This window comes from Perca fluviatilis, chromosome 8, assembly GCF_010015445.1.
Source record: "Perca fluviatilis chromosome 8, GENO_Pfluv_1.0, whole genome shotgun sequence".
In the NCBI taxonomy this organism is placed as follows: domain Eukaryota; kingdom Metazoa; phylum Chordata; class Actinopteri; order Perciformes; family Percidae; genus Perca; species Perca fluviatilis.
In genome coordinates this window covers 2,151,297-2,165,726 of record NC_053119.1, presented here as the reverse complement: position 1 = coordinate 2,165,726, position 14,430 = coordinate 2,151,297, and the positions used below count along the sequence as shown (strand labels likewise).

Here is a 14,430-nt window from a genome sequence, read left to right as displayed (position 1 = left end):
AAAACAATTAGCTTATCAAAGCAAACATGTGGAGACAGAAACAACTCAGGTTTACAGACCTAAAACTCCTAAAAACCTAAAACTGTCCTACCTCACATCATCAAATCCAAACCTGACTGAAAGTAAACTCTTTTTTCGGCGCGTTAAGTTTGAGCCAATCGGATGTCAGAAAAAACGAGGATCAGTCCAAGTTAGGAGGGGCCGCTCGTATCCCCCCTCAAGATTGAAAGTATTGGTTTGGCCCGGTCTGAAACACACACAGACACAGCGCTCCGCTGCAGCTGAACGGCCCGCCAGGCCGGTCGCGTATGAAAATAAATAAATAAATAAAAACAATAAAACTTATGGACCACCGGCCGGTTCGGCCTGAAATGGACCGGCCGTTCGGGATTGCTCCCGGTATTCCCGATGGCCAATCCGCCCCTGTGTGTGTGTCTGCGTGTGTGTTTGTCTGAGTGTGTGTGTGTGTGTGTGTGTGTGTGTGTGTGTGTGTGTGTGTGTGTGTGTGTGTGAAGTTTGTCTGTGTGTGTGTGTGTGTGTGTGTGTGTGTGTGTGTGTGTGTGTGTGTGTGTGTGTGTGTGTGTGAAGTTTGTCTGTGTGTGTGTGTGTGTGTGTGTGTGTGTGTGTGTGTGTGTGTGTGTGTGTGTGTGTGTTAACCACATCCTAATTCCTCAACAACACCAGATCAACATGAATCCATGTGTTTAGACGTCTAATTTCCCTCTGTTGTTCTTACAGGTTCATGTTGGAGGAGCGAACTACATTCATCTGGAGGTCTTCCGAGATCTTCCGGGTAACGGAGGAAAGGTGTCTCTGACTAATGTAGAGGCTCATCAGACCAAAGACAGCCCCCTCCAACCTATTGACCAATCCCAGAACCAGATTCAACAGAAACATACTTAAAGGCTGCAGTCTCATGTTAAAATCTTCTGCTTCTTTATTCTGAAATGATTTAACATTGATTTAGAATTTATTAATGCTGAGAGATGACGAGATTTTGGTGGAAAGCACTAAGATTAAATAATTTATATTTCTTTTTCCTGTTTGCTCACAATGTCCTTTATCCCCAAATAAATATTCTGCCACTATCCTACAGAGTTTGTGACTTATTGATTGTTTACCAGAATTTGATTTTTCTGACACTGGAAGTGTTTTTAACCCTCATGTTGTTTCTAAACTTCTATACATACAAATATGGTTTCTTTCAACCTAAATGCCCAAAAATGACATGAATGATTCCATACAACGTTCTTAAATGAATGTATTTTAGGTGTTTTATTTAACTTTATAGAATCCATTTCTTCCCAGATCACAGATGTGATTATTTGTTGCCATTAAAAATAATGAAATGGTTTCAAAACTCTATCCTAAATCTGTTGAAGTTTAATAATACATAATAATAATAATAATAATAATATGGTTCATTGACCATGAATTCCAAACATAAGTGTAAAACTAGTGGGAATAAGATGGCTGGAAGGTGGAACACAGATTTGGGTGATAAGTCATGTCTTAAGATTTAAAGTGTGCATGATTAATGGGAAGACAACACAAGGGTTAAGCTGCATCTTATCGAAAAACATCATAACTACTACTAAGTACCAGGGGGGTCGGACTGGGGGTAAAACCCATACTGATTACCAGGGCCCAAGGGGAGAGAGGGCCCTTGAAAAGTCTGGAATATATTTTATTTTACCTGGATATTTTCATTTCCTAAATAAATTTCATAATGCATATAAGATGAAATGTAAAGTTAGTGTATTGGCTGAATAACTTGGTTGATTTACTGACTACATTTTGTATAAAAAAGACTATCTAAGGTCTCACCCACCCCTTCCTAATGCGCCAAATGGTTTAGTCCATCTGCAGCATTTTGTTTGTTAGTTCATCTGGTGGAGCTCAAACGTCTGCTCTAGGAATGTCTTTCTCAAAGAAAGCCAAATCAGGCTACCAAAAAGAAAGGAAAGACAGGAGAAGGAGAGAAAACAGAATGAGGGAAAACAATTGGTAACTGACTTCTTTTCAAAGAGAGGTGAGCACAAACTAGAAAACCAAATCCATGACTGTTAGTGCTAAAAACAGACTGAGACAACCCATAGAAAGAGCAGAACATACACTTTCAAATGATTTGGTTATACATGTAATCTGAGGTAAAGGCTAAATAAATAAACTACACTCACAATGCTGTTTGCATACAACACACAATTATAATAGCCTCATTTGAAACATGTTTAATTTAAAAAGAATAGGCTATAATGTCTATAATTAGCAATTATAGGCTAATCAGTGTCATAGGTAGCTTGGTAGCTCATTGGTAGATACATATTATGTCAAAATTATAGTTATGTCAGATTTAGTAGAAGCAGATGTTAACATTGCGAAACACATGGCCCTCAGTTTCCGAAACTGTCCCACCAGGGAGTGGAGTAACAACAGACCCCTCATCCTCCTCTTTGGATTGAGACAAGGGAAGCTTATATCCAAATTAAAGCAAACCATGTTTAGCCATTTTGACTGAAAGGTGTTAAGTAACACTAACAACTTAGTGTGTTTTATTATATTAGGTTACAATTAGGATAAGAGGTTGCTCATATTATGCCCATTTTCAGGTTCATAATTGTATTTTGAGGTTGTACCAGAATAAGTTTACATGGTTTAATTTTCAAAAAACACCATATTTTTGTTGTACTGCACATTGCTGCAGCTCCTCTTTTCACCCTGTGTTCAGCTCTCTGTTTTAGCTACAGAGTGAGACCTCTCATTGCTGTAACATCTTTTTTGGGAGTCTCACATGCTCAGTAGCTAGGTAAGGACTACATGCTCAGTAGCTAGGTAAGGACTACATGCTCAGTAGCTAGGTAAGACTACATGCTCAGTAGCTAGGTAAGGACTACATGCTCAGTAGCTAGGTAAGACTACATGCTCAGTAGCTAGGTAAGACTACATGCTCAGTAGCTGGTAAAGACTACATGCTCAGTAGCTAGGTAAGACTACATGCCGTAGCTAGGTAAGACTACATGCTGAGTAGCTAGGTAAGACTACATGCTCAGTAGCTAGGTAAGGACTACATGCTCAGTAGCTAGGTAAGACTACATGCTCAGTAGCTAGGTAAGACTACATGCTCAGTAGCTAGGTAAGGACTACATGCTCAGTAGCTAGGTAAGGACTAAATGCTCAGTAGCTAGGTAAGACTACATGCTCAGTAGCTAGGTAAGACTACATGATCAGTAGCTAGGTAAGACTACATGCTCAGTAGCTAGGTAAGACTACATGCTCAGTAGCTAGGTAAGGACTACATGAGCTAGCTAGCTGTTTCTCTAACTTCAGTCAGTACAAGGCAGGATTAGCCGGGAGACTTCTTCTAAATAAGGACGCACTTCACACTTAGCGTGGAATACCTGCAGAACAGGGACATGGAAGTAGTTCTATACAATTTATTTTGTAGATTATGGTGAATTTGAGTGTGTTGTAGCAGTGTTTTGCCATTGAGAACGAGCTAGCATGCTTCCGCTCACCTGGAGACTGAAGGCACGACACATTCAGAAACAGTATCTCGCTCAAAACACCATGTGGTTTGTATGTGGTGTGGAAGCACCAGACATGGGGGCCCATCAGGACTGCCTATGCATAGGGCCCAGGATCCTGTGCTACGCCCCTGATAAGTACTAATACTAGTAGTATGTCTAAAAAGACATAAAAAGTTGTCCTATTGTATATAAAAAAAGTCATAGTATAGCATGTTGAAAAAAGTCATAAAAAGTCATAGTATAGTATGTCGAAAAAAGACAAAAAAGTAAAAATATAGTATGTCGAAAAAAGACAGTATAGTTATACAATTTTAGTTTGCTCAGTGAGTCACTCTGGCATTGAGTAATGATGCTAATTAACTATGCCGTTGTAGCCGAGCTGCACCAATCACATCGCTGTATCTGATATAGGCGGGCCAGAGGCCAGCTAAACAGGTGACGACAGCGCTGCTACATCAAAGTCCAGAATCAGTCAGTAGTGGTCGTAGTGTTATTTAATTGCGTGCAGTGATATTGTCATATGCATGTTGGTGCCGCCTCTCAAGATGGGCCGTTTTCATTACTCAATGCCAGACCCTCAATCTTTAGGATTTTGGTCTGGATTTCCAGGCTAATAGTAGTATATATATAATAATTATATTAGAATAATATATAGTATGTCACCAAATGTATGTTCCTGATGATGGAAGTGTTCTTAAGTTGCATCTTGCAGCAGCATTTATTAATACCTATAATTTCTTCTGTTGAACAAACATGAGAGAACCTTTGTGTTAACTTACCGACTCTGGTGATGACTTCTGTAGTATTTACTCTGATTACTGCCAGTATCATCTGAGTTAGTCTGAGTTACTACCTTCTGTAGTATTTACTCTGATTACTGCCAGTATCATCTGAGTTACTCTGAGTTACTACCTTCTGTAGTATTTACTCTGATTACTGCCAGTATCATCTGAGTTACTCTGAGTTACTACCTTCTGTAGTATTTACTCTGATAACATTTTGAGCATTAAACACTTTATTTCCTGCTCCTATTTCTACCTTTTTCTGCATTAATTCATTGAGGAATATCTCTATATAAGTAAAGGGAAACATAGGCTGTGTACTTGTACTCTGCCTAATCACAATACAAATTAAATCTGAATAAAGTTTTAATATATTTGAGAGGATATGAGCCGACAGCACATTCTCTGTTTTACTGTGTACTTTGTATTACTACGCTACTATGAAAAATCATGCCATAATTGAATTTAAAGAAGAAAAAGGAAACTGAAAAAGCGAAGTTGAAATGTAAAATGATAATTTGAAATTGTAAAGTGCAATGCAAAAAGTCAAAGTATAAATGCACAGCTTAAATATAAATGCTTAAACTGAAATCTTTGATTTGATTTTATTGACTGAAAATCGCAATGGAAATAAGAAAAGAGAAACATCAAATCCATAGAACCGTGTAATGCCCCATCAGAGAGTTTTCTGACTGTATTTCTATACCCTCCAACAGGTAGACTACCTAGAACCAGAACCCTGCTAAGAGATACTAGTAGTAACGTGAAGTCAGACTTGAGTTCATAGCTGTAACAAGCAGAGACCTTTCATTTGATCGTAGCTGAAAATGCCGTTTAGCTTTTGTGATTAAAATAGAGTAATGTGTAAACATGTTATAATGTGTGAATATGTTTGGTGGAGCTCTGCTTGTAGCTCCTGCTGATGTCCACCAGAGGGCGCCATGACGTCACTAACAGCTCAGAGATGAAAACAAACATGGGAATTTGGGTTAGTTTGATTGTTCTTTATTTTGGTATTTGTCTCTAAAATAACAAATGACAACATTACCAATAATCCGTAACATTATAATTCATCATGTCATTGTTTTTAACAGTTAAAATAACTTTTAACTGAAGTTTAATCTCCCGTTCATCACTGCTGGTTGTTATATAGTGTTACTGCTCCTCTGATCTCTGTTGTCAGAGTCTTTCTGCTTCTACAGGAGGTTTGAAGTCTCTTACATTAGCAGACTGAATGTTGATAAGGTTTTGGCTAAAGCAGCAGCCACAGCACTGAGAGCTTTCAGCTGATGGGATTTTGAAGACAGCAGAGGCCTGTACTACGAATCCAGATCAACATGTCCTGGATTTCCTTCAGTTCCCTGGCTTCACCTAACCTAACAAACACGGTCCTGCATAATCTGTGTCACGACGGTGGTTATCAGAGAATAAAGTCTATCTGCTGGTAGAAAACATCTCCTACAGGGAGAATAAAGTCTATCTGCTGGTAGAAAGTATCTCCTACAGGGAGAATAAAGTCTATCTGCTGGTAGAAAGTATCTCCTACAGGGAGAATAAAGTCTATCTGCTGGTAGAAAACATCTGCTACAGGGAGAATAAAGTCTATCTGCTGGTAGAAAACATCTCCTACAGGGAGAATAAAGTCTATCTGCTGGTAGAAAACATCTCCTACAGGGAGAATAGAGTCTATCTGCTGGTAGAAAGTATCTCCTACAGGGAGAATAAAGTTTATCTGCTGGTAGAAAACATCTCCTACAGGGTAAACCTGCTCAAGATGGGCTTCTCTCATTGGTCAATCCGTGGTTGATCACATGATGAATAAGTGTGGCCTCGATGTCATCAGAGATGGCTCTCCTTCCTCTTTTTCCCTCCTCCTCCTCCTGTGTGTGTGTGTGTGTGTGTGTGTGTGTGTGTGTGTGTGTGTGTGTGTGTGTCTCTCTCTGTGAGTGAGCATGTGTGTGTGTGTGTTTGTGTATCTTTGTGTGTGTGTTGTGTGTGTGTGTGTGTGTGTGTGTGTGTGTGTGTGTGTGTGTGTGTGTGTGTGTGTGTGTGTGTGTGTGTGTGTTGATTGTCTGTATTAGCGGCCGACCCTGTTGTTTAGGGCTGAGCATGTTTTACTGCATACAGTAGTGTAAACAAATCCTGCTCCATCTTCCAAACTACATCTTTAATATTAGTGGAAGAAAGAAATCACAGCATTCTGAGATCATTATCCCAAAAAGTGAAGGATGATTATTAATTCATCTACGTTATTTCAGTCAGTGCAAAATAGAGTTACACATATGTTTGTCATCAGCTAATCTTTGTGAAAATATATTACAGGCATCTCCATGTTGTGTTTGTCTCCTAAGAGCAGCGCTGCCGAGAGAATTAAACTGAACTTATATTCATACGTTTGTGTTCTAGCGCTGGGTTTATACAGGCAGTATTCCAGACCCTCCTCCAAAGCACACTGAAAGAAGGTCTGACACAAGGAAAAGAGGAAGGGGAGGGACATCCGGCAGAGAAGGGGGACACTCCCAGAAGTGAAAGGTGGAGGATGTAGACTGTACAGGCAGCTACCCCCCTCCATGTTGAAGCTGCTGGTGAAAACCCAGTGTAAAGCTCTGTGAGACTAAATCTATGTTGTTGTGGGTTTTTCAAAGCGGTGACCAGTGACGACTGCCCCCACCTCTCCTTTCTAACCAATCACATGATTCGCCCCGCCCCTACTGGTCCTGACCCAGGTCGTTGTAACTTACATTCAAATGGACCCTAGTCTACCCGGATCCAACCTGAGTAAATGGAGAAGGGGTACCACCTGGGTCTAACCCTGGTTGAGTCATCGCTGTGAAAGGAGCTGGAGGCTACGCTGTAATGAACTCATGAACCCTCCAGTAATAGTGAAGGAACCTAACCTAACCTTTGTTTTGCAGATTGTATTCAGTCAAAACCAAAGTTAAAGGACAATTCCAGCGCAAAATGAACCTAGGGGTTAATAACATAGGTTAGCAGAATCTGGAGCCTCTGACGTACTAAATGACTTGGTTCAGCCTCATGGTGAGGGCCAACACGTTACTGGTTTATGGCTTAATTAACCCACGGTATTACGGCGTATAAAAACACACATTAAAACAAAAGAATAAATATCGGTAGGAGACGTGCAGGGGCCATGTCGCCGCTCGCATATATGCCGCCATTCATCGTTTTTATACAGGTGTGGTTTCTACAGAAGTGAACACTCTCTTTCTCACGGTTGTTAAAAGTTGCACAAGAACAGATTTTTATCAAACAAGTTTCCTGGCTTTACTTGCTGTATTTCTTGACATTAAAATATTAAACAGTGCATTACAACATGGTTGTTATGTTTCAGGTCTCTATAAGTGGAGATAAAGGTTAGTTTAGTCAACCTGGACCCTGTGACTGATGGGAACAGTGGTGGATCTAGGAACTGAAGCTCTGATTATTCAGACGACTGCGCCTTACTTTGTTAATAATAATAATAATAAAATGAATTTATCTGGCGCTTTTCATAGACTCAAAGTGGCTTTACAGGGCAGGGTAGATTACAAAAACAGAACAAAACAAAACAAAACAAAACAAAACAAAACAAAACAAAACAAAACAAAATGAATGAAAAGGGGAGGGGTGTGGGGCTAGGGATAGGCAGAGGTGAAGAGGTCTTGAGGCGGGACTGGAAGATGGTGAGGGACTCAGAGGTGCGGATCTCTTGGGGGAGGGAGTTCCAGAGCCTGGGAGCTGCTCTGGAGAAGGCTCTGTCCCCAAAACTGCGGAGTTTGGACTTTTGGATGGAGAGGAGACCAGCTGAGGTGGATCTGAGGGACCGTGAGGGTTGGTAGGGGGAGAGGAGGTCAGTGAGGTATGAGGGGGCCAGATGGTGGAGGGCTTTGTAGGTGAGGACCAGGATTTTGTAGGTGATCCGGTGGGAAATAGGAAGCCAGTGGAGTTGTTTTAGGACTGGAGTGATGTGGTGCCAGGATTTGGAGCAGGTGATGAGGCGGGCGGCTGAGTTCTGGACCAGTTGGAGTCGGTTGATGTTGGTAGAGCTGATGCCGAGGAGAAGTGAGTTGCAGTAGTCCAGTCGGGAGGAGATGAAGGCGTGAATGAGTCTTTCAGCAGCGGGGGGGGTGAGAGAGGGTCTGATTTTGGCGATGTTGCGGAGGTGAAAGAAGGAGGTTTTAATGACTTGACGGATGTGGGGCTCAAGGGAGAGGGTGGAATCAAAGATTATGCCAAGGTTGCAGGCCTGGGGAGATGGGGAGACAATGGTGCCATCGATGGTGAGGGTGGGGTTATTGGTTTTGCTGAGTGTGGATTTGGAGCTGATGAGGAGGAATTCTGTTTTGTCGCTGTTGAGTTTGAGGAAGTTGTGTTGCATCCAGGTTTTAATAGCTGACAGACAGGAGTTGATGTGGGAGAGTGGAGGATTGTGGGGGGATTGGTGCTGAGGTAGATCTGGGTGTCATCAGCATAGCAGTGGAAGTCCAGGTTGAAGTGGCGAAGTATCTGACCAAGAGGGAGGATGTCGCTGATGAAGAGGAGGGGGCCAAGTACGGAGCCTTGGGGAACACCTTGAGTGACTGTGGCTGTGGCAGAGGTGTGGTTATGGAGAGAGATGAAGAGGGATCTGTTGGATAGATAGGAGTGGAGCCAGCTGAGTGCAGTACCTTCAATACCAAGGTCTTTGAGTCTGGTGAGCAGGATGTTATGGCTCACGGTATCGAAGGCTGCACTCAGGTCGAGGAGGATGAGGATGTTGAGAGAACCGGTGTCAGCAGAGGTGAGGAGGTCGTTAAGGACTTTGAGGAGAGCAGTTTCTGTGCTGTGGAGGGGGCGAAAACCAGATTGGAGAGGTTTGAATTGGTTATTGGCATGAAGATGGGTTTGTAGTTGTGAGGCGACTATGCGTTCCAGGGTTTTAGACAGAAAGGGGAGGTTGGATATTGGGCGGTAGTTGTTGAGAGAGGAGGGATCCAGACCAGGTTTTTTAAGGATTGGGGTGACAGCGGCACTTTTGAAAGCAGAGAGGACAGTTCCAAGGGACAGTGAGGAGTTGAAGAGGTTAGTGAGGTAGGGGCATAGGACCAGGAGGCAGGACTTCAGGAGTGGAGTAGGGAGGGAGTCAAGGGAGCAGGTAGCGGGTTTGGAAGAGCTGATGAGTTTGGAGATTTCAGGAGGAGTGACTGGGTTAAACTGGGAGAGGAGGCAGTGAGGAGGAGGGGTCGGGAGGTCATGAGGGATGGGGAGAGGAGGGTTCATGGTAGGTGCTGGAGTAGATACTGGGAGGTCAGATACAGGGGATAGAGATTTGTAAATGAGATTGATTTTGTCAGTGAAAAAGTGGAGGAATGAGTTGCAGAGATCCGGAGTAGAGGTAGGGAGGGTGTTGGTCCGAGGCTTGATGAGGTTGTTCATTGTGGAGAAGAGGGTTCTGGGGTTTTGGCAGGGGTCGGTGAGGATGGTGGAGAGGTAGGCAGATTTGGCAGCAATGAGGGCATCTTTGTAGGCGATGAGATGGGATTTATAGGCTTCATGATGGACTGTGAGGGATGATTTCTTTGTCAGACGTTCAAGTTGGCGGCCAGTTTGTTTCATTTTCCGGAGTGCAGGTGTGTACCAGGGTGAAGAGGTGTTAAAAGTGACGAGTTTTGTTTTGAGGGGGGCCAGGGTGTTGAGGGAGGTAGACAAGGTGGAGTTGAGGTGGTTTGTGAGGTCATCAGGTGAGGTGAGGGTGGAGTCCAGGTGGAGAGTGGTGGAGAGCAGGTCAGAGAGATGGTGGGGATCAATATATTTGAGGTTGCGGAAGGTGATTTCTCTGAGGAGGCGGGCGGGGTGGGAGGTGGAAAGGTAGGAAAGGGAACCGTATCAGTTTGTGATCAGAGAGGGGAAAGAGGCATGGATGGAGGTCGGACACTGGTTGGTTGGTGGAGCAGACCAGGTCGAGGATGTGTCCTTTTTCATGGGTGGGGAATGGTGACATGTTGGGTGAGAGAGAAGTTATCCAGTAAAATGGTGAATTCTGATGAGAGCTTGCAGGTGGGGGAGGCCATGTGGATGTTTAAGTCACCGAGTCAGCACGCGGGAGAGAGAGATGAGGCTAGTTTGAGGAGTTCAGTAACATCAGAGAGGAAGGAGGGATTTGGTTTAGGTGCCGGTAAATGAGGATGACTGTCATGGAGGAAGGAGCTTTGAAGCGCGAGATATTCAAACGATGATACTGAGGGGAGGGGTGAGTTCTGTGATCCGGGAAAGTTCTGATTGAAAATAAGCGGGCGGCCACCTCCACGGTGGGAGGGGGTGGGTTTGCAGATGTAGTGTTGTACGCCAGGGGATGCTTGGTTGAGGGAGAAGAAGTCGTTGGGTTGTTGCGTTGGTTTTGGTGAGCAGAAGGGAAGTCCAGAGTGTTGTTGAGGATTAGTTCATGGAGGGCAGGGGCTTTATTGTTGAGCGATCGGTGTTGAGGAGGACAAAGTTGGCATGGTGAGAGGGTGGTGGGATGGGGGCAGGCTGGAGAGATCTGAGATTGTCCCGGTTAGCAGTGCGTGTGGTCGGTGGGGTGTGGGGGTATTGCAGTTGAGGGGGGACAGTGAGCCGATTTGCAAATGATTGGAGATTATGATTAAATGTAAGTGAAGTGGGGAAAGCACTGTAGTCCAGGCCGGGTTTTCTGTGCAGCCTGATGATGCGTTCAGCCCTAAGTGATCCAGTGGGTGAAGCATTCTGATGACGTGAGACAGGTGCGACAGAGGATGCAGGTGACCAGATGGATGGAAAGGATTGTCCGTGGTGGAAGAAAACAAACTTGCGGCGAGAGCTTCTGTGGATGTAACGGGGTCGACGTAGAAGTTGCTGTTCGATGACTGGGATGCATGCGTTGAATGCACCCAGAACAGAACGATGAGAGAATATAGTGGGAGACAGTTTGCTCACTACTTTACAGAGAAGAAGTCTTTGTACATATGGAGGAGTGTGTGTTCCAGTAAAGAGGTCAAGAGCACTGACACAAAGTCACATGACTAGTTATGACTAGTTATGATATCTTGCATTAGACAGATTCCTGCGTACTCGGGTGTGGTATCAAAAAGGCTGAACTGAAACTGACCTGTAAGCTAAAAGTAATGACTAATTTCACCATGAGTACTTTGGGTTCATGTTTGAGGACAGCTTTCTCAAAACATCCCAATTCATGTGCTCAAATAAAATAAAATATAAGAACACACTACTCAAGAAATAAACTCAGGAAATAATGTACAACAAGTAGTGAATAAATATATCCAACCTACTTAAATAGTATATAAAATATGTATTTAAACATACTGTTTTCCCTCGGTTTGTGGAAGGGGTCCTCCCTTATGCAGAAAGAAGTTTTTTCAATTAAAGAAAAATGTAATTTCAAATCATTTTGCACCATTATTACTACTAACACAGTCTTTCTGTGTCTTGAACATATATATATACTACCAGTCAAAAGTTTGGGGTCACTTAGAAATGTCCACTCCACTCCATTTTAGACAGAATACCAGCTGAGATCAGCTGCATTGTTTTTGTAACCAGGGCAGCAGTTTTCAGATTACATTATGAGTTTACATAATTGCAAAAGGGTTCTCCAATGTTTTCTCAGTTAGCCTTTTAAAATGATATCAGATTAGCAAACAGAATGGGCCTTTGGAGAATTGGATGAATGGTAGCTGATAATGGGCAACGTAGATATTGCATTAAAGATCAGCAACTTCTTTCTACAACAGTCGAGAACCCGTTAGTAATTATATAAACGATAGGGAAATCGGGAAATTACGAAGGTAAACAACAGCACGACACACGACCACGGAACGGACCAACCTGTTGTCCAGCTTGTAAAACAAGAGTTTGGAATCAGGTAGCCGTCTCCGGTGACTTGGCCGTGTGGAAAGCAACAAACTTAAAAGGAAAATTCCCAAACCGGCGAGTATCAGCAACATCTTTGTTATTAAACGTCACCAAGGTAACATGTGATTTGGTGAAGTGCTGTCCCGATCCCATTTCTACCTATCTGAGCCCATGTGGCCTCACACACTCGCTCACTTAGTACCTGAGATCACTAAAGTCTGTGAGTCCTTAGTCCTTAGTCCTCAGGGCTCACTTTGGGATTGGGCCATTGTTTATTTGAATTAAATGTTAATGTGAGAAGTCTACACTGTTAATGTTTTAGTTCAGGTCAACACATTTAATGGACATCATCTTGTTGAATTTTAGTTCTGTACAACAATAAAAATCTGAATGATAAGATTTGAAAAATCCTTTTCTTAAAAATCCTCAACTAGAATTTAGAAAGAAATTCATAAGAGGAACAAAACCACAATCATATGAGGGTTGTTGTTACTCATACAGCTCCTCCCAACATGCAGGGGAACCACCTGACAGGGGTAGGTCTCTGGGAGGGGGGGTTACTCTCTATAAATACTGTACATACTGTATGTGATAAACAGTTGAGACACGTAAGAGCAGACAGTTGACTTCTCTGCTAACTTCACTTCAACAGACCTCGACACAATGGCAGACCTGCTCGGAGGACAATTCGGTCCAATAATGGACGCCACTAAGGAAATTCAGGATCTGTGTGATCAGGTGAGCTTCTCTCTACCTCCGTTCTTCACAACCTCCACACCCAAGGTCTGAATTTACATCAGATTTATTTCATTCATACACAGGTGAAGTCTGATGTGGAGAACAAGACAACAAAGAAGTATCAGGAATACAAAGCAGTTAAATACAGGAATCATTTTGTCGCTCGGCTTGTGACAGGAACCATATACCTTATCAAGGTAAATAGATATGTTTTTAATATACAGGTTGAATTATTAGTGACATGCTGTTGAACCACAGGTATGTGTGTGTGTGTGTGTGTGTGTGTGTGTGTGTGTGTGTGTGTGTGTGTGTGTGTGTGTGTGTGTGTGTGTGTGTGTGTGTGTGTGTGTGTGTGTGTGTACATGTGTTTAGACATCTAATTTTCCACTGTTGTTCTTGCAGGTTCATGTTGGAGGAGATGACTACATTCATATGTTTATCTTCCGATATCTTAACGGAGGAGAGGTTGCGCTACGTGATGTAAAGGATCATCAGACCATAGACAGCCCCCTCGAACCTTTTTAGAAACTGATCCCAGAACCAGTCTCACCAGTAAAATCCTTAAAGGCTGCAGTCTCACGTTAAAATCTTCTGCTTCTTTATTCTGACATGATTTAATATTGATTTTGAATGTTTTAACGCTGAGAGATGAAGACATTTGGTGGAATGCACTAAGATGAAAGCTTTAAAATGATTTATATTTCTTTTTCCTGTTTGCTCACAATGTCCTTTAACCCCAAATAAATATCCTGCCTCTATCCTACACAGTTTGTGACTTATTGATTGTTTACTAGAATTGATTTTCCTGACACTGGAAGTTTTCTCAACCCTCATGTTTTTCTCGGCTCAAATTCGACCCATTTTCTAAACTTCTATACATATAAGTATGGTTTGGTTTCAACCTAAATGCCCAAAAATAACATGAATGATTCCATACAATGTTCTTAAATGAATTAATTTCAGGTGTTTTATTTAATTTTATAGAATCCATTTTCTTCCCAGATCACAGATGTGATTATTTGTTTCCATTAAAAATAATAAAATGGTTTCAAAACCGTATATTGACTTAAACTGTTGAAGTATGTGATAATCCATCAACAAACCTTCCTCTGATTTTAATTAGTCAAAATAATTCATAACTTACAGCTTCTTTCACTCAAACCTTTGATCTCATTTCATAAAAATGAGGTTGATTGACCATGATTTCCAAACTTAAGAGTAAAACTAGTGGGAATAAGTTGGATGGAAGGTGGAACACAAAGCTGTGACAAGAGGCCAGTGGTGGCCTAGGGGGTTAAGGAAATGGGCTTGGGACCAGGAGGTTTTGGGTTTGATCCCCAGACCGGATAAAATCTGGGAGAGGAAAGTGAAAGATTACCTCCACTGAGGTGCCCTTGAGAAAGTACCTTAACACCAACCGCTCAGTGGCAGCAGATCAGACTGTGTGTTGAGTGGTGGTACTGGGCAGCTTCCAGGTATGAATATGGAACTGTCTGAATGTGAAATTGTTCTCAATT

General features: G+C 42.4%; 2 protein-coding genes across 2 annotated transcripts in view; both read left to right on the top strand.

Annotated features, from left to right (window-relative positions):
* The window catches only part of LOC120563448 (cystatin-B-like), a 2,541-nt gene extending 1,451 nt beyond the window's left edge, over window positions 1-1,090 (top strand). Inside the window, exon 3 of the mRNA XM_039807613.1 lies at window positions 739-1,090. Coding sequence (XP_039663547.1) covers window positions 739-903 — 165 coding nt within the window. The 3' untranslated portion in view covers window positions 904-1,090. The remainder of the gene's footprint in view (window positions 1-738) is intronic.
* An 11,688-nt stretch (window positions 1,091-12,778) lies between these two features.
* Window positions 12,779-13,676, top strand: LOC120563452 (cystatin-B-like). Its single transcript, XM_039807618.1, has 3 exons — window positions 12,779-12,913; window positions 12,997-13,110; window positions 13,316-13,676. The coding sequence occupies exons 1-3, from the start codon at window positions 12,839-12,841 to the stop codon at window positions 13,436-13,438; spliced, it is 312 nt and encodes a 103-aa protein (XP_039663552.1). The 5' UTR covers window positions 12,779-12,838; the 3' UTR covers window positions 13,439-13,676.
* Window positions 13,677-14,430: the final 754 nt, after the last annotated feature.